This window comes from Pelodiscus sinensis, chromosome 4, assembly GCF_052426305.1.
Source record: "Pelodiscus sinensis isolate ZL-2025 chromosome 4, ASM5242630v1, whole genome shotgun sequence".
Taxonomy (NCBI): Eukaryota; Metazoa; Chordata; order Testudines; family Trionychidae; genus Pelodiscus; species Pelodiscus sinensis.
The window spans coordinates 47,582,123-47,607,230 of record NC_143055.1 but is presented as its reverse complement, the minus strand read 5'-3'; the positions used below and the strand labels follow the sequence as shown (position 1 = coordinate 47,607,230).

Below are 25,108 nucleotides of genomic sequence, written 5' to 3'. Positions count from 1 at the left end.
TTTTCAGAGAAACAATTATCCCTGAGAGAAATGTCTAGCTTAATGTTGTGGGCCTGACTTTTAGAACTGCTAAAAGCACATGTGATAATGAGGCCATATCTATGTTAGACTAAAAATCCGAGATTTAAAATCAATGAACATCTTTGATGAAAAGCAACAAAACTTTTCTCTAGGCTAAAGGAAAATTAAAAACTGAATCTAAAACACTGCTTTTGAAAAAAATTATTTAAGAGTCAAAATAGTTCAGAAGTATGCTTTCTGTAACATTTATAGAGGATAAAAGTCTCGCATCACTTAGTATTCTATCTTAAACATGCTTTGTGTGAGTTGTCTAATTGCCTCCCTCTGGCCATAGTCTATACAGGTGTAAAAAATAATCCAGTATGTAGACGGAGAAAACCTCAAGGCCACCTATTTTCTCTCCTCCATTACAGAACTGGTACTTAGTTTTCCTGAATGGGAGTCAGAAACATTTGTGATAGGTTTCAGAGAGGTAGCCATGTTAATCTGTTTCAGCATAATCAACAAGGAGACTGGTGGCACTTTAAAGACTGACAAATTTATTAGGGTATTAGGGCATGAGCTTTTGTGAGATACAAGTCACTTTCTCAGATGCAGAAGAGAAAAGAAAAATAAGGAAGAGATACAGAGATGGGAGTGTAACATCAGTGGTAATTAAATCAAATTGGATGTGGCTCATCTCCAGCAGTGATGAGGTGAGAACACGTGAAGAGGAAATTATCTATTGTAATGTGAGAACCACTCCATGTTTCTAATTAAACATTTTTCAGGATGTTACATTTGCATATGAGTTCCAGCTCAGCAGTTTCTCTTTGCAGTTAGTTTGGGAATTTTTTGCCTGGGAATGGTAACTTGCAAGTCAGAAATTGTGTGTCCGGGGAAGTTAAAGTTCTCCTGGACTGGTTTTTGTATGTTGCAATTCTTAATGTCTGATATGAGTCCATTTATTAATTTGTGTAAAGACAGAACGGTTTTTCCGATATACATGGCAGACCATGGCTGGCCCGAGCCATTTGTGCGCCCCAGGCCCTGGAAGCACGGCGCCATCCCTGGGGCACCGGTGCACGCACGGCCCTGCCCCCCCCAGTCCAGCAGCCCCATGTGGCGTCCCCTACAATGGGGTGCCCCGGGCAGTAGTCCGGTCAGCCCGTAGCTTGGGCCGGCTCAGTGGCAGACAGGCATTGTTGGTGCATGGTGGCAAATATTACATTAGTAGATGTGCATATGAATGAACCTTGATGGAATAGCTGATATGATTAGATCCTGTGTTGGTGTCACTAGGGTAGATGTATGGACAGAATTGGCAATGGAGTTTGTTGCAGGGATAGTGTCCTGGATTAGTGTTTCTGCAGGGGGCTGTGAAAGTTGGTGGTATTTGTCTCAGGTTGGGGGAGTTGTCTGTAAGCAAGGAATGGCCTGCCACCCACGGTCTGTGAGTTTGAGGGATTGTTATCTATGATACCTTCTAGATGTAAGTGCCTAAGGACTCTGTTGTTTTTGCAGAAACATTTGTGGTGATCATCTTAGCTTCAATATACTGGCTAGTAATAGAAATGTAGCTTCAATATACTGGCTAGTGTGTGTGTGTTGTGTTGCCCTCTACTGGATAAAGTATTCATTGTTTTATGATTGTTTTGCCAGAAGAAACTAGTCTAATCTAAAAAGGTTACATAAGCCTCATTTCTACTAATAGCTAAAAGTGACTCTTCATTTGCTCACATTGTATAGGCCATTCACCCGGGGCTATGCCTAGACTATGAAGTTTTTCCAGGATACCGGAATAATCACAGAAAAACTCTGCTGCATCCAAGGAACGTGTCTGCTCTTCCGACATTTTTTTCAGAAGAGCAAACATGCTCTTTTGGAAGCCCTGTATTCCTCATTTTTCAAAAGGGCTTTTTCGAAAGAGGAGGTTTTTCTGAAATTTGGCCCTGGGTAGATGGGCCAAATTTCAGAAAAGCCTTTTCTTAAAAAACAATAAAAAAAAAGCGGCAGTCTAGACGTAACCTGGTGGAGGGTGCAGGGTGGTGGGTTCAAGTTCCGCCCACCCTGGGAGCAACTGGATAGCCAACACAGGCTGAAGTAGGATAAGGGATCTACTGAAAGTGGAGTGGTGGAGTGATTTTTCTTTTGCTCACATTGTATAGGCCAGTTTGTTTGGCAAAAAAGACCGAGAATCCTAATGCTGCATCTAAAACACTAGTTTAGGTCAGGATGAGCTCGGGAAACGTAGTCTGGTGATTAGGGCCTAGTTTGGGATTCAAGAGATGTCTTCAACTCTCTCTTCTGTCACACCTTCCTGCTTGACTTAAAGCAAGTCACATAAGGCCTGATCCTGCGCCATTAAAATCAATGGTAGTTTTTTCCACCTTGATAGGATCAAGTCATTAGTTTCTCTCTGCCTCATTCTCAAACAGTAAAATGAGGATAATAGTACTTTCATACCAACAGGATAGTGGTGAGGTACTCAGATACTTCAGCACTAGAGGCCATATGAGTACAATGATATGTGCATGAAAGAGTCACAGAACTGTTGATATTAACATCCAGCTGTTGAATTGAATTTCCATTACTCTGCAGTGCACTTAAATGGAAGAAGTATATAAACCCTACAAACTAGAGGACAGTGATTTGGTTAGAGGTTAATGATTTGGGGGAGAGGGAGCATTCACACCAAGGCGTGATACTGGCTAGGCAGCATCCCTTATGGAAAAGTCTTAGAAAAGATAATAGTGAATGATAACATTGTATTACACCCTACAGAATCATTTTGCTAATTGTAGAATTTTCCCACTTCTTGATGCAACCCCACCTGGAGGGATTCTACTTTTAAATGTTTTGGTTAAATGAAGGTGTTTGGTTAAATGAAGGAGGGAAAGTGCATATAACTGTGAAAAGCCTTTGTTCCAATACAGTTTTCAGAGACCCATTCCTTCCACATCAAGATCAACTGTCAAAACTCTTGTTTCTGAACACCTCCACAATTTTCTTCCCAAGATAAATAGTTAGAATTCATTTCCCTCCTCATACATGAGTCATTGGGACGTTCACCTAAAGAAATCTTGATATTACTTTCAACAAAAGTTATTTTTTCTACATAATAATTTAAGGTCAGATTCTGATACAGTGGTTCACGAGTTGTTTGCTCCATTGAGGTCAACAGAATTATTTGTTAAGCAGGGTACTACTCAATATGAATAAAGGATATAATAATTTGGCTTTTAAAAATAATAAATGATTAAACAAATAACCCAGACCTGCTTTTCCACTTAATGAAATACTGACTACAAAATTTCCAGTTCTCTATATTTTTTTTATTCTTGGGTTTGATTGTCATTCCTCAGAGTTCTAAAATGACTAGTTGAGTTCAGAATGCAGTGAGAATCAGCTAACTAAATTACATGTAAGTCTGTGCAGAGTAAAGATAAATATTAATACACCAGTCTGACTGAAATGTGTGAATATATTGTTGCTTTTTTGCACAAAAGCTGATCAACAGAGGAAGGTAGTTTTTCCCAGTAAACTATTCTGTGAAGGAATAGAGCAAAGAAGAGGAACAGCAGTGTATAGAATGCATGTGCCTTGTCCTGAACTGTTAACATGCTCTTACAGCTATATGTAAAGCTCTCCTTGAAGCCTTGTCTCCTGTTCCCAGTGTATGCTATAACCAGTGTTCCTTGTAAGCTGAACACTTGTGTGGCCACCCAAAAGAGATTCAGGTGTTGCTCATCTGATTAGCAGCAGCATGTGTTTCTATTGATGGTGCACATTGCAAATGTCACAGTGCTCATAACAAAATTTATTTTGCACATGGATGGAAAAAAATTAGAGGGATCATTGGTTCTAACATAGATTTATGGAAGATGAAGACAGCATCCTGGCAGCCAAAGTGTGTGTGTGTGTGTGTATATATATATATATATATTTTTCCTGTGCCATTTTGATTCAGCTGAGCTGTAGCCCAATGAATCACTGATGGTGAGAAATCTATCAATCAGAGCAACAGGAAGTCAGCAAAAGAACAGGAACCATGAGAAGAAAGCTAACAGGAGAAAGTATAGAGGCCACCACTTGGGAGCAGAGGACTACAGAGAAAATGGAAACAACTTATGTAACATGAAAAAAAATAAAGAAAAAATCTTAAATAAAGATGAAAAAGAAACAAATAGGGGAGAGAAATTATGGACAGAGTAATGTATAAATGATGTTAAGTGTGCCAGGACATGAGAGAAGACATAGGATGAGTCACCAGTAAATTAATGGTTAGATCTTGCAGTTGTTCCATATGCTAAACACTCAGTTGACCATTGTGGCACCACTATATATTTGTATATCCTGGAATAGATGTTTGTGGTTAGTTTTGTCTACCAACTAATTAAGTTAACAAGTTTGTACTAGAAGTTCCCTCTTAGTTTCCTGGATTTTAGCAGTAGGCCTTCTGTATAACTGAAGAAGTACCAATGTTTAAAAATGTGTATAGAGGTGAGTAACAGTGATCATAATAAAGTTTTTTTCTCTTATATTTGTAATACAATTTTGGTCTTAAATTGGTACTGGTTGCTAGTAATTCTTGCTTTTATTTGATCTCTATATAAGGCCCACATAAATTGTCTAGAAAATAACTAGTCAAAGATCTTTTTCTAGATTGGTAAAAGGCTTACAAATTAAAAACAGGTCTGAAGTATTAGGAATAGAATTTGTAGAAAAAAATCTTGTTTTGGCAAATAAAAAGCTGTTTTTTCAACTATGGTTATTTAAAAATTATTCTTTACAATTTTTACATAAAATTTGATCTTTTACTCCTAGCTTCCCAAGTAAATGTGAAACCTGGGTAAAAAGATGTTCCATAAAAGATAATAAACATCTAGACTAGTGATGTCAGAATACAGTCACAGCATTTGAGTCTTGCTTTAGCAGTTTGAAGGGCATGATGAAAAACCAGCTAAAGTGAGATGCCAAGTAAGGGCACAAATGTTGGGCATGATGCTGTTTAGCTCTTCCTCATATTTTTATGTAAGCCTTATTTTCGTTCTTCAGATATGTTGAAAATAAATCTAGTTCTTCAATTATCAAAGCCTGATCTACTCAGGTGAGAAAATCTAATAAACAGAACCATTAACAGTAGTTCAGTCAATATCAAACAAAGACTCTTTGCTAGAAGGAAGACACCATAATATAAAAGGACAGAGAAGTATGCAAGCTGGATAGAAAGGTGAGATTTGTTTCTTCAGCTGTCTGTATACTGAGCTGGGTTTAAATGACAGACTTTTCATCTCTCTGAATATCAATTAGATTGTGCCAATGGGTAAGTGGAGAAGAGAATATTAATGATACCCAGGGTGGGAAATAGAGCAGACAAAACCCAGTAATTGTTTGTTTAGGTTATAGCACATTAAACACTTACTTTGAAAGTAGTGATTAAGAGGTTAAAAAGGTCAGTGCAAATATTATTTAGCATTTAAGGGATCCTTTTCTTCCTTCCTTATTCTTGCATAGACAATGTTTTTTTGTGTCTTATCAGTATCTAACCACATTTATTCGTTCACGTTTACTCATGCATTGTCATTAGGGGAGGTCGTGTCCCGTGTATGTTTAATATGCTCATATCATCATAACTTATGATTCATCAGTCGTGAAGAAAAATTAACCACGCAGCTCCTCTCTTTCCCGCTTTGCATCTTCACATGGGGTTGCACTCTAAACACACCTAGAGAGCAGCTATGCCTCTCGTTTCCTGTAGACTTTGTCTGCATGTTTCATCTCAAATTAGATGCCTCAACAGAAGGTACCACTTTCGTGCAATCAGCCTGTTTGCATGTCATCACTCGAGCTAAAACAGAGCATACCAACCACGAAGATCAAACACAACCCCTTAGAAGAGGGTGGAGGGGGCTTTGCAGCTGAGCTCTACATAACATGCTCTTCGATGCACATGGAGCTGACAAGTGAAAGGCTAAATAAGGAAACACCCCCATCTCCCTCCCCACTCTATTTTGCCTCAGTCGCGCTCGCTGCTGTTGGGCTGGTGCAGCGGCCACGCAAGAATCGTTTCAGCGCGTCTCCCTCTCTCCCCCTTCAGTGCAAACTTCTTTGAATACGCTGGGCCAGGGTGCGAGTTGGTGGCGGGGGCGATTGCGGCAGCCTGTCTGCCCAGATCAGCGAGAGGGATGTCCCGAGGGAGCAGCTGCAAAGGGCTCCCACCGGGCTGCTGCTGCTGCTCCGAGATGCTCCCTGGCAGCTGGGGGGAGGGTGCTCAGCGGCCCCGTGCTGTGTGCCCAGTCCCTAGTGAGGTCTGCGGCTGCTGTAAAGGAATTGGGGGGGGGGGGGGGGGAGCTTGGGCTTTGCCCCGGGCGCTGCCTGCCACTCCGTGGAAGAGCCCCGCGCTGGGTGGGGTGCCTGGCGCTGGGTGGCACCGGAGCAAAGCATTCCCTGGGCTGACGGGCGCGCGGAGGCTGCGGCAGCGCGCGGGCTCCCAGCGCTCGCGCCGGCCCGACAGAAAGGCAAGCTCTGCAGTCCCGCCTCTGCCTTCCCGGGAGTCCGGGCTGAAGGGGGCGCGTGCCTGCGACCTGCGCGCGCGCACGCTTGCTCGCTCGCCTCCTCCTGCCCCTTTCCCAGCCTCGCGCGGCTGCTGCTCTGCTCCGCCTCGCTCACAGCACTCCGGAGCGGCTCCTCCTCGCAGCGCCGCAGCAGTCTGGCTGCTCGGCTCCAAGTTTGCCTGTCTTCGGCATCCTCCTCTCGGGAGACCAGCGCACTGGGGGACTCCCTCTCGCCCACCCCTTCTCGGAGCGCCTCCTGCTGCTGCTTCCAGGTAGGGACCCTAAAGCCTCCCCCCGCCTCGCGCTGCTGGGCATGCCCCCACCCCCGGAAAGTCTGGGTGGCTTCGGGGGGGAGATGCACGGGGGCGGCGGGCTCTCCTCCCTTAACCTCAGGCGAGACACGCACTCGGCGTTGCACTAGCTAAGCTCCTCGTTTTTTGCAACTTTGCACTGCCCTGTGGTTGCCCCCGTTTTCTTTTTGCTGTGAGTCTATGGCCATTGTTATTTTTTTAAACTGCTGTCCAACAGCTGCGCCGCCGGTTGGTTCACAGTCATGCTATTGAACCTCTGGATGGGCATGATGATTATTTTGGGGTGAGTGGGTTGCGGAATATTGTAGTGAACCGATGAATGATTACAAACTGATTATTTGTTAGGTCTTGTCGGAGCTTCCTATTACAGAAAAGGGAAGCATCTGATGCATTTGCTCACATGCCACTTTTGATTATGCATTACATGATTGTACAAAACAGAATCCTTGCAGAGGATGGAGCTATAAGTTGCTAGTAAAGGAAAGTGCTGTAGGAATCCAATGGTTTTTCCTCCCCATTGAAGTGATATATTTTTCCTCTGGTTAAGTTGAAAGCATTCCTTGGTGAACACTCACTCTAGGTCTGAGTGGATTTGTATTTTTCTTGCATGGCTAGGTTGTGCAAAACAGCAGCTATGAAGAAGAAATTGACACACTATGACATGCAGTTGGTTCTTCTCGTTTTATTGGTGGGGGTGCCAACAAGGTGAGCAAAACGTTTCATATTGCTGTTCAACAGAAAGGCATATTGTGTTTGATTTGTCATAGTCATTTCCTATAAGTGGTGATACATACTGGAAGGGGGCAATGTTTCCTAAAAAGTCCTGATTAGTTGTTTTAATATAACATTTGGCAAATTCTAGATCAGTGGCAGGAGGAGTTCAAGGGACAAAGTAAAGTTAATTTGTCTTAAACAATTTGCTACAAGCATGATTTGATATTTTTAATTCTACCACTTGAAAGACAAAAAATACACCCTTAAATATTTTCTTTGTAACATCTGAGTTGTAAGGGATGTATTGGAATTAGTATGTTACTGCCATTTTACATCATGAGCTAATCACTTAGAACAATGGTATAGACAAAGATATAGGTTGTTGTGAAGTCAAATATCAGACTACACTTTCTCAATAATGTTGGCATTTTTTAGTATAGATTTGTCTTTTGTTGTTGTTGTCGTCAACATAACAGACCCCAGAAATAATTTTTTAAGCTTTAAACCTCTAGGTGGAGATAGCATACAACTTCACAGACCATATAATAAAATAATAGACTGGTTGCTCAATCAATTTTTTATATTGTTGTTTAGAGATCTCAATTTCTGAATTGACAACATACCAGAAAGTAATTTTAAATATAATTAATTTAATGTTGCCTACACTCCCTAAATGTGCAATTATTTATCATGTATAACTTTATTTTACTTGCTTCAATTGTAAATGCAGTAGGTTTTCTGGATAATATGACATTCAAAATTATAAGGATCCATATGGCTGAAAATCCTTGCTTTTATTTTGGTCTAGTACAATTACCTGGTGTTTATCTTTCAGTGACTCGATAATTTCTAAAAATAGGATGTCTATTTTACCTCTTACCTAAATATGGTGCAGTATTAAAGTCATCAGGGACCCAATCCTGTAGCCCTTACTCACATGAGTAATCCCACTGCTATCAAAGAGACAATTTGCTTAATTAAAGATCTTCCATTTGAATAAACATTGTATGATTGCATTCTAAAGTGCTATAACTGGGTTCTTCAATCATATCTTGACTTAAAAAACTATTATGTTTTAACAAGAGTAATATAAAAGGCAGATATTCATGCTATTAAAAATTAAGCAAAGAAAAACAGCAATAGTAAGATTAAAAGCTCTGTGTAGAAATTTACATGTGACATTTTGGCGTTTGAGTTGTAAATGAACTGATTATGCTTGATTATAAGGGTAGTATCTTGGAAACCACAGACTGCAATAATTTACATTTAAATACTTCCTCCATGATGTTAATTGTAGGGTGAAAGGAAAATCCTTTCTTTGTTAATATTTAGGTTGTTTTGTCATAAATGTAAAGATGTTACCTAATTGCTTTTGCTGTAAGACAAAATGTTTTAATTTTACATAGTACATATTGTTCAACCAAAATTCCTTGATCAGCACTGCCATTGCAGAAGATAAGCACACACAAAAAATAAGAAATCTGAAAAACAAAAATATGTGCAGATTTTTGAAAAATAGTTTAAACTGGTAATGTATCTAACATATGCCATTTTACTGTCCTAATGCTTTAACCTGGTATTAAATTAAGATGGTGTTCTGGTAACATTTATTTCACATAAATGATGCTTACAATTGGGTTGCACAAGAGCATTGAAATATGAAGACTCTATATAGGAGAACATACGAAAGGTATACAAAACCATGGATAGGGTTTCACACCCAGGCAATATGTTCAGCACCATTCTTGACTGGACAGCAGAATCACATTTCATTGGATTCATTGCTGTTTTCCAAGAAGAGCTGATCAATGGAGAGAACTAGGTCTCTTTCTTCACCAAGGAAGTCTGTGACACACTTAGGTTAATTTATAGTTTCATACTAACTTTTACAAGGTATGGTTGGATCATGCAAAACATAGGGAAGTACTCTTGTTATTTGAAAGACAAGAATTGTTTCTAAATACCATTTGAAACCCACAATAGGTCTTAGGCTGTTCACAGCTCTTGCCCAGCTTGCTTGCTCATTGTGCCCACCCACTATGTACTGACATCAGAGGACTCCCTGAGCATGATCAGTGGAGTTTTCCTTCATGTCAGTACTTCTGCTTGTATACATTATATGGCCATTGGGTGGAGGCATATCAAAAGTATCTGTTGAAGACATAGTGTATGGGGGGAGGAGGAGGAGGGAGGAGGGAAGGTGAGAGGGAGTAGACCAATAGGTCCAAGGAGATAGTTTTGTATCATAAGAAAGGACATCAGTCCCTGAGTAAATGATCTAGGAAAGCACATGGCACTTTTTGTGGTTCTGTACTTGAACAGCCACATTTTTAATTGAGCTCATAGGGAACAATATTTATTGTATTTTAATATGGGCTATTAGTACTTAGAATCATGTTTTTCAAACCATTTGTTTAATGTATTTAATGTATAATTAGTGTATGTGCATATATTTATACTAAACAACACATATTTTTCATGTTTCAGAATACTCCTGATTAGGAATGTTAAATATCAGTTAATTAAATAGTCGGTTAACCTCATGAATTCTTATCAGTTAGTCAACTATTCTATAGTCCCTGGGGTTGGGGCTGGCAGCAAGTGCACTCTGGCTCCACTCTCAAGGAGCCCCCTGCTATCCTGTGCTGCTGCCTCTGTATAAGAGGTAGCAGCACAGGGTGCCAGGCAGGAGCTGGTCTGCGAGGGAAGCCTGTTTAAAAACCAGCTCCCCTTGCAGACTGGCTGCCTGCTGCACTGTGGCCTCTGATAAAGAGGAAGCAGCACTTGGTGGCAGCAGGCACTGTCTGGGATGAGGGGTGGGGGAGTCTGAGCTCCTGGACCAAGCATGAGCCGGAACTGAGCCAGGCTGACTGCCCAGCTGGCTACTAATACATTTCAAATGCAGAGCTGCAGCAGTGGTAGGTCCTGGACCCAGCACAAACCAGGACTGTGCCAGGCTGCTGGCCAGCCTGCTAAAAAATTTGCTGGCAAGGGGCAAAGGAAATGCATTAACCTATAAGCTTTTCTCATTGGCTAATCGACTTCACTATTGTATCCCTATTCCTCACTTGACATTTTTATAAGGAAAGGGTGGCATGATTAGGATAATAGAGAAGATTAGAGGGCAGCAACTGAAAAATTCAGTGCTAAATGATAACATCATTTACATTCAGTATGCAACTAACCATATATTTTAGTGTGTAAAATGTAAAATGTTGTTTTAGATCAGTGCTGGCTGACTCCCTAGAAGATGAAGCTAAGAATAACATCACTATCTTTACAAGAATACTAGACAGACTTTTGGATGGTTATGATAATCGTCTTAGACCTGGATTAGGAGGTAACAAAACATTAAAACTTGATTTAAAAAAATAAAATCAGGTTCTATGTTGCATGATTTGTTTAAACAAATATATTTTTTCCTTTAGGAACTCTTTCCCAATGATGTAATACTGCTGCTAAATCATTTATAAATCCATATTTATCTGATTGCCAAAAATAATGGAACAATAAAGGTATAACGGAAATAAAATCTTTTTACTAGTAGTAACCATTTATATATTAACCTTTTTTAAAAAGAAAAAAGTCTGGTGGTTAAAAAACTGAAATAGGTTGTAAATAAAGTCATCTTCTTCCATATAGATACAACTCCTTTGGCATTAGTTGCTTTTACTCTGAGATCTCTAAGGCACATATTGATTGGCTGTTTCATTCCTTTGCACATCCCAAATGATTATGAATACCCATGCAAAACTTGGGTGAACCTTGGAATTCAATGAGTTTATGAATACATACATGTAGTCATGTAATATTGGTGGCAATGCACACATATACATGTACATATGGTTGTGTGACACTTGTTTTAGGATCAGGATTTAGCTTCAAAAGATCACAATGCTAGGCATCTTATCCCTCCTTCTTATTTTCAGCTGTCCAAATAATAGAAAGCTTGGAGGGAGGAGTTGAGGGGCTGTTGTGTCCTGGCTATATGTGATTTTCAAAATGTCTGTTTATCTTATTTGCATTTTAATTATAAAACTGTATTCCATTGAAGCAAATTATCTGAGTGGCAAATTTTGAAGAATTTTCCGTGGCTACAAGTAGTGATATACTATAAGTCCTCCATAGTATATGAAGAAGATGAAATATCTTGCTCTTGATGTTTTGTGGTTCTGTTCTTGTTTTGTTTGAAATTTTAGTAAGTTCAGGGTTCAAGTGTGAAGCTGTTACAATTGGCCAAAGCCATGCATAGTGTGGGCAAGGATAAACTTCCTGAGAGCCCATTTCCACTCCCATTCATTTATTTGGAAGTAGACCTCAGGCAAAGACTTGTTTCAGCTCCCTTTGATATCAGTGGAAAGACTCTTTTGTCCTGACTGGTAGCTCTCCTGCTGTTTCAGTTTGGAAAGCCTTGGTTAGCATATGACCAGCATAAAATGGCACAAGCTACCTATAGCTCTTTCATTATACATTAATCCTGACATAGAATCCCTTTTTACTTCCAGTCCTGGTCTTCCTTCAGTAAACATTTGCAAATAACTTTATTTTATATTTTAAAGGGCTATATATGTTGATATTGATAAAATGAGAAGCAAAGTATAATAAATAGATTTACATGTATAGCGATTGCTTAAAAGGATATACTGTTTCTTGGCAGAATTATTGATCCTTTCTTAATCAGTTTGATGTAGTAAGAACAGATGGCCATACAGATGATGTGCAGAAATAACTTATCAGAAAACTGAATTTAATTTGTAGCTCTTTAAAAAAAATCTTTTTAGTGAAAAAGTAATGGAAAAATTCTGTGCCTGCAAAGAGGAACATACTAATTAATTAAAACAACATTTGATTTGCATATGGAGCCTTATCTAGAGAACATTGGAATTAAATGTTTATGCTATTAAAAACACAGATTTAAAGAATGCAACTATTTTTATCTTTTTGATGTACTTAAAATTTTGAAAATAAATCTTTATAAATATCTTTAAGAAGAAAGTTCTCAAACGTCTCAGGTAATTAATGCATGATTTGTGAGCATGAAAATAAAGGGATTAGGATCACAGGAATGCACACATATGCATGTTTATAATTGACATGCATGCCATTAACCAATGCAGAACATATGTGAAATGAAAGTGAGCCATGCATATTGAACCATTCATGTTATATGATGATTTTAGTCTGAATTCTGCAATAATATTGATAATTTAACAAAACTTCAATGCAAGGTACTATTTCTGCAGAATTGCATATTATAAAAATTGTGTAACCTCTTCTTTCTTTGTCATCTTAAAATGGTTACCTATGGCAAAAAATTGAAAACACTAGTTATTGAAATTTTCTTTTAAATTGCATGCTAGGTAGATATTGGTATGATCTAATTGTGTCTTCAGGTATACTACAGGTTGAACCTCTCTAGTACAGGACTCTCTGGTCTGGCATGATTTTAGGTAGCTGAAAGTCCACTTAGCCTGGGTATGACCATGTTTCCTGTGATGCTGTAAAGTTTGTTTACAGCCAGCAGTCCTGGCTCCCAGTGTTCAGTGCTGTTATTTAGCTCTAATTTACTACTAAATGTTTTCTAAGAGCCCAGTAAGCAGTGGAAGTGTTGGTAATGTTTCTAGACAATATTAATTGCTTGTGGTTCAGCAAATTCTCTGGTTTGGCACCAGTTAGGTCCATTTTGCATAGGTGTTAATCTTGGAATAATTTTTAATTACTTGGACTAGATGCTGATCCCTGATAAACTGACTGAATCTGAAGCAACTCAAATTAAGTCATTAAAGTATTTATTTTTGTGTAATAGATTACATTAGTATAGCATAGTTCAGAACTTAGCCTACCTTATACAAAGATATAACTATCAAACACCTGATATAGATTCCTTTGAAGCATTTTGAAAGGAAAACCCAAAGCACCAGTTCAGGGGCAGATGACCGTTTTGCGGGGCCCCCCCTTTGCCCCGGCGCATGCGCAGTGATGCCATATGCATGCGCAGCGGTGCCACGGCGCATGCGCGGGGCTTCTGAAGCACGGGGCCCGGAGCGGCCGCCCCGTTCGCCCTGCCCTATATCTGCCCCTGCACCAGTTAATTGTTGATTATCTGATGCATTTCCAAAAGTGTCAGCTGAATTTTCTGTGCTCTACTCAGGGAATTTGGAGATCAATAAAAATTAATACCTTTGTGCTTAATATCAAAATTGGTAATATTAGTTTTGTACTAAATATTTTAATTGATTACTACAAAATAAAATACAATACAAAAAAACTTTTCTAACAAATGGTTTGTGTAATCTCTAGCTAAGTGAGAGTCTGTTTGAACCTATGTTCCTAAATTCTGGGAGAAATTCAGAGACTCCTAGTCTCTATAGACTTGATATATTGTGTGTGTGTGTGTGTATACTACATGAGTTGATTTTTTAAAAAATATGTGTGCATCTGTTTCAGTTCTGAAGGTTAAGGCAGGGTGTTAAGGCAGCTTTGTGTTGTATTGTTGGTGCAAAACTGTTGCAAAACTCACAATCTTGGTCACTGAAGGCCCATCTTAGTAACAGGGATCCTCAAATTGGGCGTACAACTACTGTGGAAACTTATTCAGCTCTGGTCTTCCATACAACCAGCAAAGGGGGTGGAGCTGTAGGGAGTAGGCAGAAGTTAAGACAGCTCTCAGGCTATTATAATGTGTTTCTGTAAAATAGACTACCATGGAGTAGCCACAGGATTGAGCCTGACAGAATGGAGGATTATACCCTTTCTCCTTAGTTTTGTATGACATTCTTTGGTTGCAGGTACAAAAGTGGGCCAGAATACCTCTTCTAAAATATGTTGTTTGATTAATCTTCATAGTGCCTTATAATCTTCTGTTGGGACATCAGGGTTACTGTGGATGTTTCTTTCAAACAATAAATACATAAATATATGTCATTGGTAATATTTTTGCATGAAAATAAGATCATAAATTTTGACCCAAAACATGAATATATTTTAGGAGTGTCTACTTTTGATTGTATTTATTGGTAAAGTTTTCTTTTATATTTTTGATATAAGCATCTACAAGGAATTAAAGAGATTTTGGCAAAGATCCATTCAGACTAATTCGGAGTAGGAAAACATGGATACATCTGGATAAGGTGACAATCCATACCATTTTTACCTGGACTACCCTGTATTTAAGATGCCTTCTAGGTATTCCGACTTTTTTTTTTAAATGGGGTAAAATGTTCTGTGTTTGCACACCCCCTGATGGTCCTTGAGATCCCCACTCAATGCTGCTGCAGCAGCAGCAGCAGCAGCAGCAGCTGCCACCTCATAAATGTGGCTGGCAGTAAAGCAGGCACCAGCACGTGGTATTTGGAGTCAGGCACAGTGCCAAGGGAGAAACATAGAAAGTAACCAGGTAGTAATAGTGTCTTTCCTCCCTGCGCACCCTAAAGAAGGGGGGAAGTATGGCAGCCTTTCCAGAATATGGGGCTGAAGCCCCAACTGCTGGTGCCCCCCCAAGGCAGAAACCCCTTTCTCTGTTGCTCCCACTGCTGGCTGAAGCTCCGTTCCCATTTCTCTGTTGCCCCCACTTCTGGGTACCACCCCCATCCCATTTCCTCCCACCCTCCACTGTGGGGCTAGAGCCCCAAGCACTGGTGGCTCCCCTCACTCTTCACCCCCCACTGCAGGGTTGAAGCCCTGAATGCTGGTGGCTTACTACCCACATACACTGTGGGGCTAAAGCCCCGAATGCTGGCAGCCCCCCTCTAGGTGTCCTGTATTGGGCATAGGAAAATAACCCTAAATCTGCTGTGTTCTTTACAATTTGTCTTCCATGAATGATATTTTGAATTCTGTCTTTGAAAGTATTTCGAGAACCTGCCTCAAAAGGACTTACGAAAGAAATGACCACTAGTAAAATCCAAAGGTTTATGTACTTTCACATCAGCAGAAATCAATTTAGTTAATGGGGATCAAAAGTCATATATGGACTTTTTCTCTAAAATCATTTATTGATTTGGATTCTCTTCTATGGGAGCAACTAGCTGGGAGTATGCTCTAGGATAAAGTGGGCATATCATACATGTTCAGTTTTGTGTGCTTGCACAAAAACAGGTATTTGTATGAAAAATGTAAAGATATAGGTTTATTTTAATTTAGCTTCCCATAAATAAAAACTGTTTCCAGGGCCATCTTGTTATTCTGTTTGTATAGTTCCTGGTTTAATGGGGCCCTGGCCTATAACTGGTGCTTCTTGGCATGACCATAACACAGATAACAAACAACAATGATAGTGCCAGCTATGGTTTCTAAATGTAGTTTTAAAGAACAAATGCAGGATCTGTTTATTTTCTCACGTAGACTAATTTTATTCTGGGAAAGTTCTGATTTATAAGTGTAGGGAGCAGAAGATAGCTGCAGATTCTAATCTGTGACAGGTAAAAGTATAATAAATTTGACAACATCGGTCCTTAAAAGTGAACAAATATATAAGAACATATATTTAAGTGGAAAGAGGAAAGTACCTGAAGGAAGGAGAAAATAATTCATAATTAGTATACCAATGACAAGATGGAAGAACTGGAGTGAATTTGAAAGAGCTTAGAAATTTTAGAGGACACAGAACCTGTTCTCTTGGATAGTCCTTGCCTATGACTTGGAATTATTGTGAAGAAATTAGGGCTAGACTAGCAGGTCAAGTAATATATTATGTCCAGCTCCCATAATAACATGGGATACTATGAAGTGTTGAGTCCCCCCAGTTCCCATTAAAGTTACGTCAGCATCTGTCAGGGAATGCATCATACTTCACAGAACCATTCTCCTGAGGAATTAATGTGTGATACTACAGGTAGGAGTAACAAGTTGGTAGCGGCAGTAGGGGTCCAATGGCGTTTGCAAAAGGGAATATTAGCACTTTGAAAAAAAGGCTTCAGTGGGCTCTTTGAAGTACAAAAACAAACAAAAATCAAACAACAAAGCCTGTTCTTCACACTACACAGTCCAAAACCAAACACCCACAAACCTGCCCTTCACAAGTATCTTCTGAGACAAATTATTTCTCTATTTCGCTTCATAACATTTCCCTTCTCTCCTCTTTAAAAAAATCAATCTTTTCCCAAACATCCATATAATCTCTTATCCTTCCAGAAAATATCCCCCTTTCCACTTCACCCCAGGTTCCAGCATTTGCTCCACTTCATCTGAAATCTCCCATATTTCACAACTTTGCCCCCGACTCCATCTTTATCTTTTACTCCAGTTTCATCTCATTGTGATCTCTCTGTCCCAAACACACCAGTTCCATTGTTGCCTTTTCCCCTTCCCATATGCCATCTCTCATGCACAGCTTTCTATTCTGTTCTATGTATTTTCTGATAGTATACTTGTAACTCTAATATCGGAGTACCTTCCAGCAATGTGACTAATATCTGTCTTATGTTTGTTCTTTCATCCTCCCCACAGGGGAAGAATCATATGCAGTGAAATTCCTTGCTGTGGTCAGGTTTTGGGTGTATCTATTGTATTAGTGGGGTTTTTGTCCATTAGATTTCATTAGACAAATCAATTGATCAGATCTGGGGTTGAATAAGTCAGAAAAATCACAGGGAGGGCATGAGAGGCTGGTTGGGCATGAGAGGATGGGTTCCACCCCTTCCCCAGCCCAACCTCTGCACTCATCTTCCATTCATACCAATATTAGGGATGTAAAATCCCAGTTAATCAGTTAACTGGTTAAATGTCAGGTTAATCAATTAAGCAGGATCCTGTGCAGCCAATCTTCTGCTGCTTCCTTTCCTGTGCCCTGTACTTGGGGCTGCTGGCTGCCACTGCCATTAGCCCTAAGCATGGGGGGATGGGACGGCGTCTGCTCCTGGCCTCCCCACGTGCAGGGCAGTCACTTCTCTTCCCAGCCCCCATGGGGTTGCTCCGGGTACCAGTTAATCTGTACCCAGTAAGCATCACCCATTAAGGGTGATGCTTATCAAATACCAGTTACTCATTCACATCCCTAGCCAATATAATGCTGTTGCTAGTACAGGTGCACCTCCCTGGTCTGGCACCTTTGGGACCTGATTGGGCATGAATGAGGAAATTTTCTGGGCTATGGGAGGCACCCCAGCCCAGCGCAGCTCCCTGCTGCTGGTTCTGCTTCCGGCCCCAGTTTCCCCTTCACCCAGATGGTTTTGCTGCCAGCCCTGGCTGGGGTGGCTGGACACCAGTCCTTCTGCCTGGCTTCTGGCCATGCCACCAGATCTCCCTGACCCTGGGCTTTCGAACATCAGGGAACATCAGTGGTTCTGCTGGACCACAGATGTTGCCTGATTAGAGCGTCCTGGTTTTGGGAGGTACAATCTGGAGGGGTGGTCTGTGGCAATTCTGCTGCTTCTATTTAAATCTCCTGTTTACATTCCAGTGATGCTATGTGGGAGGGATGCCATCATTTCATCACCCTCTTTACCAGATGATTCCCTCCCAACACACTAAAGCAGTGCACTCAGTATTTACAGCTAGAGGGTGGTGCAGAAGGCCATTGTAAGTGTAATTTATATTGTGTGTAGGAGTTTCAGATGTTTTGCAAAACATTTTGTTTGTGTTATATGGCCAATAATTTTAGTTCATTACTAATTTATTGATGTTATTATTATTTTACAGCCTATTAATCGAATATCAATTAATTAATTTATCAGATTATAAAAGTATAAAACAGTTTCTCCAGATACTGACCTGTGTTCTAGACAGGACTAAAACAAGCTGAAATGTAAGAGCTTGTAGATTAAATCCTGCAAGTCTTTAGCTTAGCAATTTTTTCAAGCCTTGGAGAAAAGAAATGATGACAAAAGTGCTGAGAAAATAACCCGGTGCGCCAAGATTATGGAAAAAGACATACTAAATAGTAATACTGCAAAAAATTACGCAGAAGATTAATGTTAGATCATTATAATACTGTGAAGGCTCTGTGAGGTGCCAATACTAACCATGTGCCAATACTAATGAGAATAAAGGGAATTTACACAACCTATAGAAAATTGGGTTCCCTGAAGTTTCCAGGGGACACAAATCAATAAGAGAAAACAGAATTGACACCTTTTTCGAGATGCACAGAATGTAGGATTAGGCAAGCTCATTATAAAAAGGGGATATCCAGAATGGGAAAATTGAGCTCCCTGTGCAATACTCCAGCAGGAACCATCCCTCCACTGTTAATCAAACCCGGAGAGACCCATCAAACCCCAACACTAATGTTAAGGATATGAGTATAACTATATTTCTAACTTGCGCATACATCTCTGTAGAATTTTTATATGCTTGGGTAATTGTAACTATTTAATCGTAACTTTAATAAAACTTCTAAAACAGATAGATCTTGTACTGGTGTATGTATATGTGGTGCCTAGCCTTGCTTGTTATGATGTGTTCCTAGAAACTCTAGATCTGAAGCAAGTAGCAGAGGTGACTTTCACCCTGTTAAATTCGAAACTGTAGCCACCAGAGCCGAACCCACAGTGTTGTGCAGGTTGAACCTCCCTGATCCGGCACCCTCAGGATCTGACCGGTCCCGGATGAGGGTCATTTCTGGGCACCTGCTGCCACCATCCCTCCCATCCAGGGCCTTACTGCTAGCCTCCTAGCCAGCTTCCCCCAGCTGCCAGCCCCTCCAGGCACAGGTCTCCTGGCCCCACCGTGGCAGGCCTGCCATGGAATGCACATCTCTACTGTCAGGCTCCTGGCCCTGCAGGGCAGCAACCCTGCTGGGGTCCAGTTGCACTGTTGGGCGGCAGCGCCACTTGGGCTTCAGCTCACTGGGTAGCCCCGCTGCCTCAGCTCTGCAAGGCAGCACTGAACTGCTGGGTTCTTTGCTGTGCTGCCAGACAGCCCTACTCCCAGATTCCTGGCCCCACCGCCAGGCAGCCCACCGTCAGGATCCCAGCCCTGCGGGGCATTCCTGCTGCCTCCTAGTCACACTGGGTAGCTGGGCAGCAGTGGGGTTGCTGGGCTTCTGGTTATGCTGCCGGGCAACCCTATTGCCTGTTCTTGCTGGGCATTTCTTCTGCTGGGAGGCAACCCCACTGCTGGGCTTCAGTCCCACTGCCTCCCAGCCCCCCGAATCTCCTGCAGTGTTGCCACCAGGAAGCAGCCCTGCTTCTGGGCTCCTGGTTTTGCTGCCACAGGACAGCCTTGCTACAGGGTTCCAGCCCCGCTACAGGACTCCCAGCCACTAGCTCTGAATGGGACTCTTTGGTCCTGGAATATCTGTGGTCCTTCCCAACCAGGGATGTTACTGGATCAGAGCGTCCTGATTAAGAGAGGTTCAACCTGTAACACCACATTACAAAGGTTACTGTAAATAAAATAAAAGGCCACAGTTAATTATTGTAGTTGGTTATATATACTATGATAGCACTCAAAGATCCCAATCAGTGGTTTGTTCATGATGTTATTTGAATAATAAACCACCTGTATGGGAAAATTTGTTCTTGTTTAAGTCAGTAAATGGTGTGAGGTGATTTAGGAACAGCAGAGAAACTGAAACAATGTCAGTGGATAAAGCAGGTGACAAATTAAGGATGATGCTCATCTGAAATGCTCATCTGAAAACTGCAAATGAAACAGTTAATATAATCATCTGGATCATGATGGTTTATGCATTTTTTAAAAATTGTGACATTAATGGATTCTAATGATAAGTTAGTCTCAAAAGCAGCTATGGAAGATATATTTGTTAAGCTGCTGTGTTGTTTTGTAATACACTAATCTATTAAATCAGAACGACAGACAATGAATTAAAATAGTAAATCATCTAATTGTTTTTAATTATAAGACTTGGAGAGCTTTAACATAACAAAATAAATTTTGCTGCAACTGGGTGCATGAGGAATATCTTTTATTGGACTAGCTTCTGTTGGCGAATGAGAGAAGCTTTGAAGTATACTTGGAGTATTTCTGAAGATCTCTGCAACTGCAAGCTCAACAGCTTCACTCTTTCATCAATGAAAGGTGAGGCAACAAAAGATATAGCATCATCCACCTTGTCTTTCTAATTTCATGGGACAAACATAGCAGTGCTGCAAAGATAAACCTCACATGCATTTTTAAATGTCATCTTTTCAGTTTGATACACACATGGAACTAATCAACAGGGAAAGGAAAATTTTATTTACTCCCCAAAATATTTGAACCAGGTTTCTGAAAATGTGGATTTGTTGGTAGGACCTGATCCTGCTAACCTTCACTCATGCAGGTGATTCCATTAATGCTTTGCAAAAGTGAGCTCTAGAATGTGAATTCTTCTCTTGCATGCTGCAGGTTTCAGACACTTTTGTGCTTAAAGCAGGTATTAGTAAAATATGCCCCAAATCAGCACTGTCATATTTGCAATATGATATGCAATATGGACTACAAAATATTCTAGGAAAAGATATTCTTTATTCTCTGGATCAATTTTTGGCATTAGCTACACACGTGCAATTTCTATTGAAATTAAACAGTTATGTGCATATGTCAGCAGTCTGAATTTGGCACTTCTTTAGGCAAAATGATGTGAGCCTCATACTCATTCAAGTCCATTTGTGGTATATAAAAACACTAAGTAAAAGTGTTACATTTTTATCGAGGGTGTCCATTAATCTCAGTTAACTTCCATGATTAACTCAAATTGCTATTAATTGCAGTTTTAATTGCACTTTTAAACAATAGACTACAGTTTGAAATGTATTAAATATTTTGGATGCTTTTTAATATTTTTTTCAAATATCTTGATTTCAGTTACAACACAAAACAAAGTATACAGTGCTTGCTTTATATTATTTTTATTAGAAATACTTGCATTGTAAAAGAGATAAAAGAAATAATAATTTTCATTTTCAATTCACCTCATAAAAATACTTTGATCCATCAGCTCATAGCGATCCTGAAACTCTGTAAGTGTACTTGGTTGTATTGGGCAGTATTCATTTCATGCCAATGGGTTATCTGTAGCACAAGAACTGAAGACAAAATTATGTTTATCATATGGGTGCCATTGCAGAATTGAAATATCTTGATGCGATATTAACCATTTTTTAATCAGAGGACCATCCAGAAATTTAAATAAACATCCCATTCAGGAAATCTGAACTTTTTTTTTTTCTTTCCTCCATTAACTTTTTTCTAATATTTAATCACTCCAGATCATGAGAGAAAAACAGGGGAATTGTGCCAATGTTCACTAACCAATAAAGTATGTTAAGTGAAGAGGCTCATAACATAGGTTCATGAATAACTCTTTTTTAAAAAACACAGTAATTTGTTTTGTGTTAACTGCAATTGTTTTGTGTTAACTGTGATTAATCAATAGCCCTAATAGTACAATTTGTAGAAGAGAAAATGTCAATAGATTTCAAACATAAACACAGAATTATAGTTACTAAGTTATTAACAACAATTGGCTTGCTACAGACATTCTACATTAACTTTTTTGCAAGTATACTTATTAGAATACTCTGGATCAAGATTAATTTTCTGTGTTTAATAGTTCTTTCACCTTCCATGACAGAGGACCTACTATCAGGCTGATAAATAGATTCAAAGGATCTCAGGTTTTGTTGAGGTTTCTGCAATTGCTCTGCCTCAACATCCTCTACTGAAATTCTGCTTTGTCATTTCTTATAGTATTTCTGATTATAACAAAACTAACATTTTGAGCCTCCCGTTGCAGCAGTACATTATCGGTGCCTCACTGTCACAAAAGATATATTTAATGAAGAAAATGAGTTTTTCTAAGCTGGTATCAGTAGTTTCTGTATTTAAAATACTGAGTTAAGTAGGGAAAATAATGCTCTGGGTTCATTTTTAATTCGCCCATCCCTGTGGTACAGTAGTATGTCTGAAACATAGTCTACATCATTTGCAGCATGTTCATAAATAAATGTTCACACATTGTCTCCAGGAGAGACTTTCAGCCATTTAAAAAATATTTTATTCATGGAAGGTCAGTGCAGAAACATAAAGGTAGAAGACTTGGGCTCATGCTGACTTCTGGTGACATGTGAGGGTCTGTCACAGAGCAAGCATGGCCTTTGGCTTCCCAGAGTTTCTTTCTGGGCTCCATCAAATGCAACAGGTCAGTTGATTGTACATGTCATAGTGAATCAGAAAGAGGAGGAGAGATTAAAAGGTTGTTCTCTAAGGACATTGGCCAAAGCCCATTGATGGAGTCTTTTCTGCTGATATCAATAGGCTCTGAATTACCCTTCATTGCACAGTTAACTTGTGTGATGGATGCTTAGGTCTGAGCTCCTGGGTTAGCCTAGTCCAAGTGTGAACAGCCACACTGCAAAGCCAGACCCAAGTTACTATGTTCTGCTTGGATGTATACCAACCTATGTGTGTCACTAGGACTTGAAAGGGCATACACATGGTTCTTTGTGCTGCAGTAAGCTGAGCCATTCAGATTCTTTCCCAGTGAATTGTGGGAGATCTTTACTGGCATGTTGGGCATGTGGAGAGAAATGGACTGTCATCACTTGCATGATTTTAGCCTGTGTCTTTCACTGCAAAATAGGTGGCTTATCCATCTCAGTGAAAATAGCGAATAGTCTCTAGTCTCAGTTGTGGTGGCTAGCCTGGCATGAAAGCAACACTAAATTTGGATGATAGGGTTTTGTGTTGGGACAGGAGGGAGATTAGGTGTAATAGCTGAGGAGAGACTAGTTAACTCTGCCAGGAAGACATACTGAAAGATAGATAGGCCTCAACCTATTGATAGACTTAAGAGAAGTATCAGGAGTTTGAAGCCAATCTGGAATTTGGTAGGTAACAAGTGCAGAAGACAAAAGTACCAATCACCACTAGGGGTGATATGCTTTTGTCAGTCGTTACCTTACTGTACATGGGACTGCTTGAAGCTTCTGCCTGAAATTCTCAGTCAATGAAGTCAGACCATATTGCTTCAGTCCAGCCTAAAGGTGAAGAAGATTTGGTCTGCATCTGGAAAGAAGAGGCGTTAGTCTTATGAAGATGGGGAAAACACACTTCTGGGTACTGCTTCTGTTTAGAGGGCCAATTGCATTGATGAGTCCAGAAGCATTCTGAAACTCTGCATCCGATGTCCTTTTAATCCAGTAATAATTAGGGAGGAACATGCAAACATAGCACTTTTTTCTGGAAGTTAGTCTACATTCAGGGGAAGAAACAGGTACCCACAAACCTTCAAAAAGATAAGGAAAGCAATGTCTGATGGGTCCATTTCATTACTTTGTAGCAAAATGTTATATGGGCATAGATTATTCAAATACCTTTTCATCTGATATTGCTTCTTTGGTGGATGTGTTTGGTGGAAACAGCAGAAGCAGAATCAGCCCTGAGGTGCAGAGATTCAAATTCGCTGATCAGGGAATATGACATCTTTGCACAAACTACTGAGGTGTTAAACCATAAGTGTGCTCAAAGAAAAGCTTCTGCAGAGACAAGGGTGCTTCTCACTGGCAAATCTCAGGATTTAAGCATTAAAATTAGATAATTTTGTATAATAATTTCTAAGATGGCTGGTGATGTATTTCTAGTATGTGTGTGTGTGTATGTATGTATATATATATATATTCCCTGGGTGTGCATTATGATGTCATTCCAAGTAATCCTGAAAAGAATAGGAATCTGAGGAAAACAACCAAGCCTGGGAATGACAGGCAAGGTGATGGAGGTAAAATATTTTATTGAACCAGCTAGTATTAGTGAGAGAGACTTTCAAACTTACACAGAGCTCTTCTTCAGATCTGGGAAACATATTAAAGTGTCACAGCTAAATACAATCTGTTCAACCTTGTATTTAGCTGTGATACACTGAGTATGTTTCTCAGACTTGAAAAAAGTGCTCTGTAAGATTCAACAACTGTCTCACTAATAGAAATTTTTTCATTATGTCACCCTACTTGTTTCTCTAATATGCCGGGACAGAATACTGCATAACAAGATGGGAATGGATATTTTGTTGTCTTTGTTAGTCAAACAGTATTGATGCAAACTGGCCCACATCAATTTGTCCCCATCTCTGTCTCAGCAGAGTATTCTATGATACCACCCCAGTACACACACTCCTATTTTGGATAGAAGCCCTTTGACTTTTTATCCTCTTTTAGATTTACAACATGTCCACCTAGTGAGCTGAACATTATAATAGTTCCATTAATAACTCAGACTGGTTATAATATGCAAGCCCTTTGAATCATGGGGGAAGCTGTAATGGCTCGATAGGGGAGGCTGAATACTAAAAGGCTTGCTTTTTTATTTTGGTTGACATAATTTTGGCACAATGACAAATAACTTATTGATGTGAAAAAAAGGAAGCTTTACCTCAGCATTTATCTCAATACAATCAGACATTTTAGAGCCAAACTTTAATCTTTCAGCTTCCAATTTTAAATCTCCAGTGCACTTTTTTTACATAACCTCCAACTAACTGAAAAGAAACAAGCAGAACAGGACCCAACTCAATAGTTAAGCTTTATTTTCTTTAATTGTATTTTAGAACAAGATTTTTATATGTAACTGGATATTCCCTGGTTT

The 25,108-nt window shown here is 39.8% G+C and overlaps 1 protein-coding gene across 1 annotated transcript in view; it reads left to right on the top strand.

Moving 5' to 3' along the window:
• The first annotated feature begins 5,404 nt into the window (after positions 1-5,404).
• GABRA2 (gamma-aminobutyric acid type A receptor subunit alpha2) overlaps positions 5,405-25,108 on the top strand; it is a 79,290-nt gene continuing 59,586 nt past the window's right edge. The window contains exons 1-3 of the mRNA XM_006111926.5: positions 5,405-6,829; positions 7,484-7,573; positions 10,807-10,922. Coding sequence (XP_006111988.3) covers positions 6,189-6,829; positions 7,484-7,573; positions 10,807-10,922 — 847 coding nt within the window. The 5' untranslated portion in view covers positions 5,405-6,188. The remainder of the gene's footprint in view (positions 6,830-7,483; positions 7,574-10,806; positions 10,923-25,108) is intronic.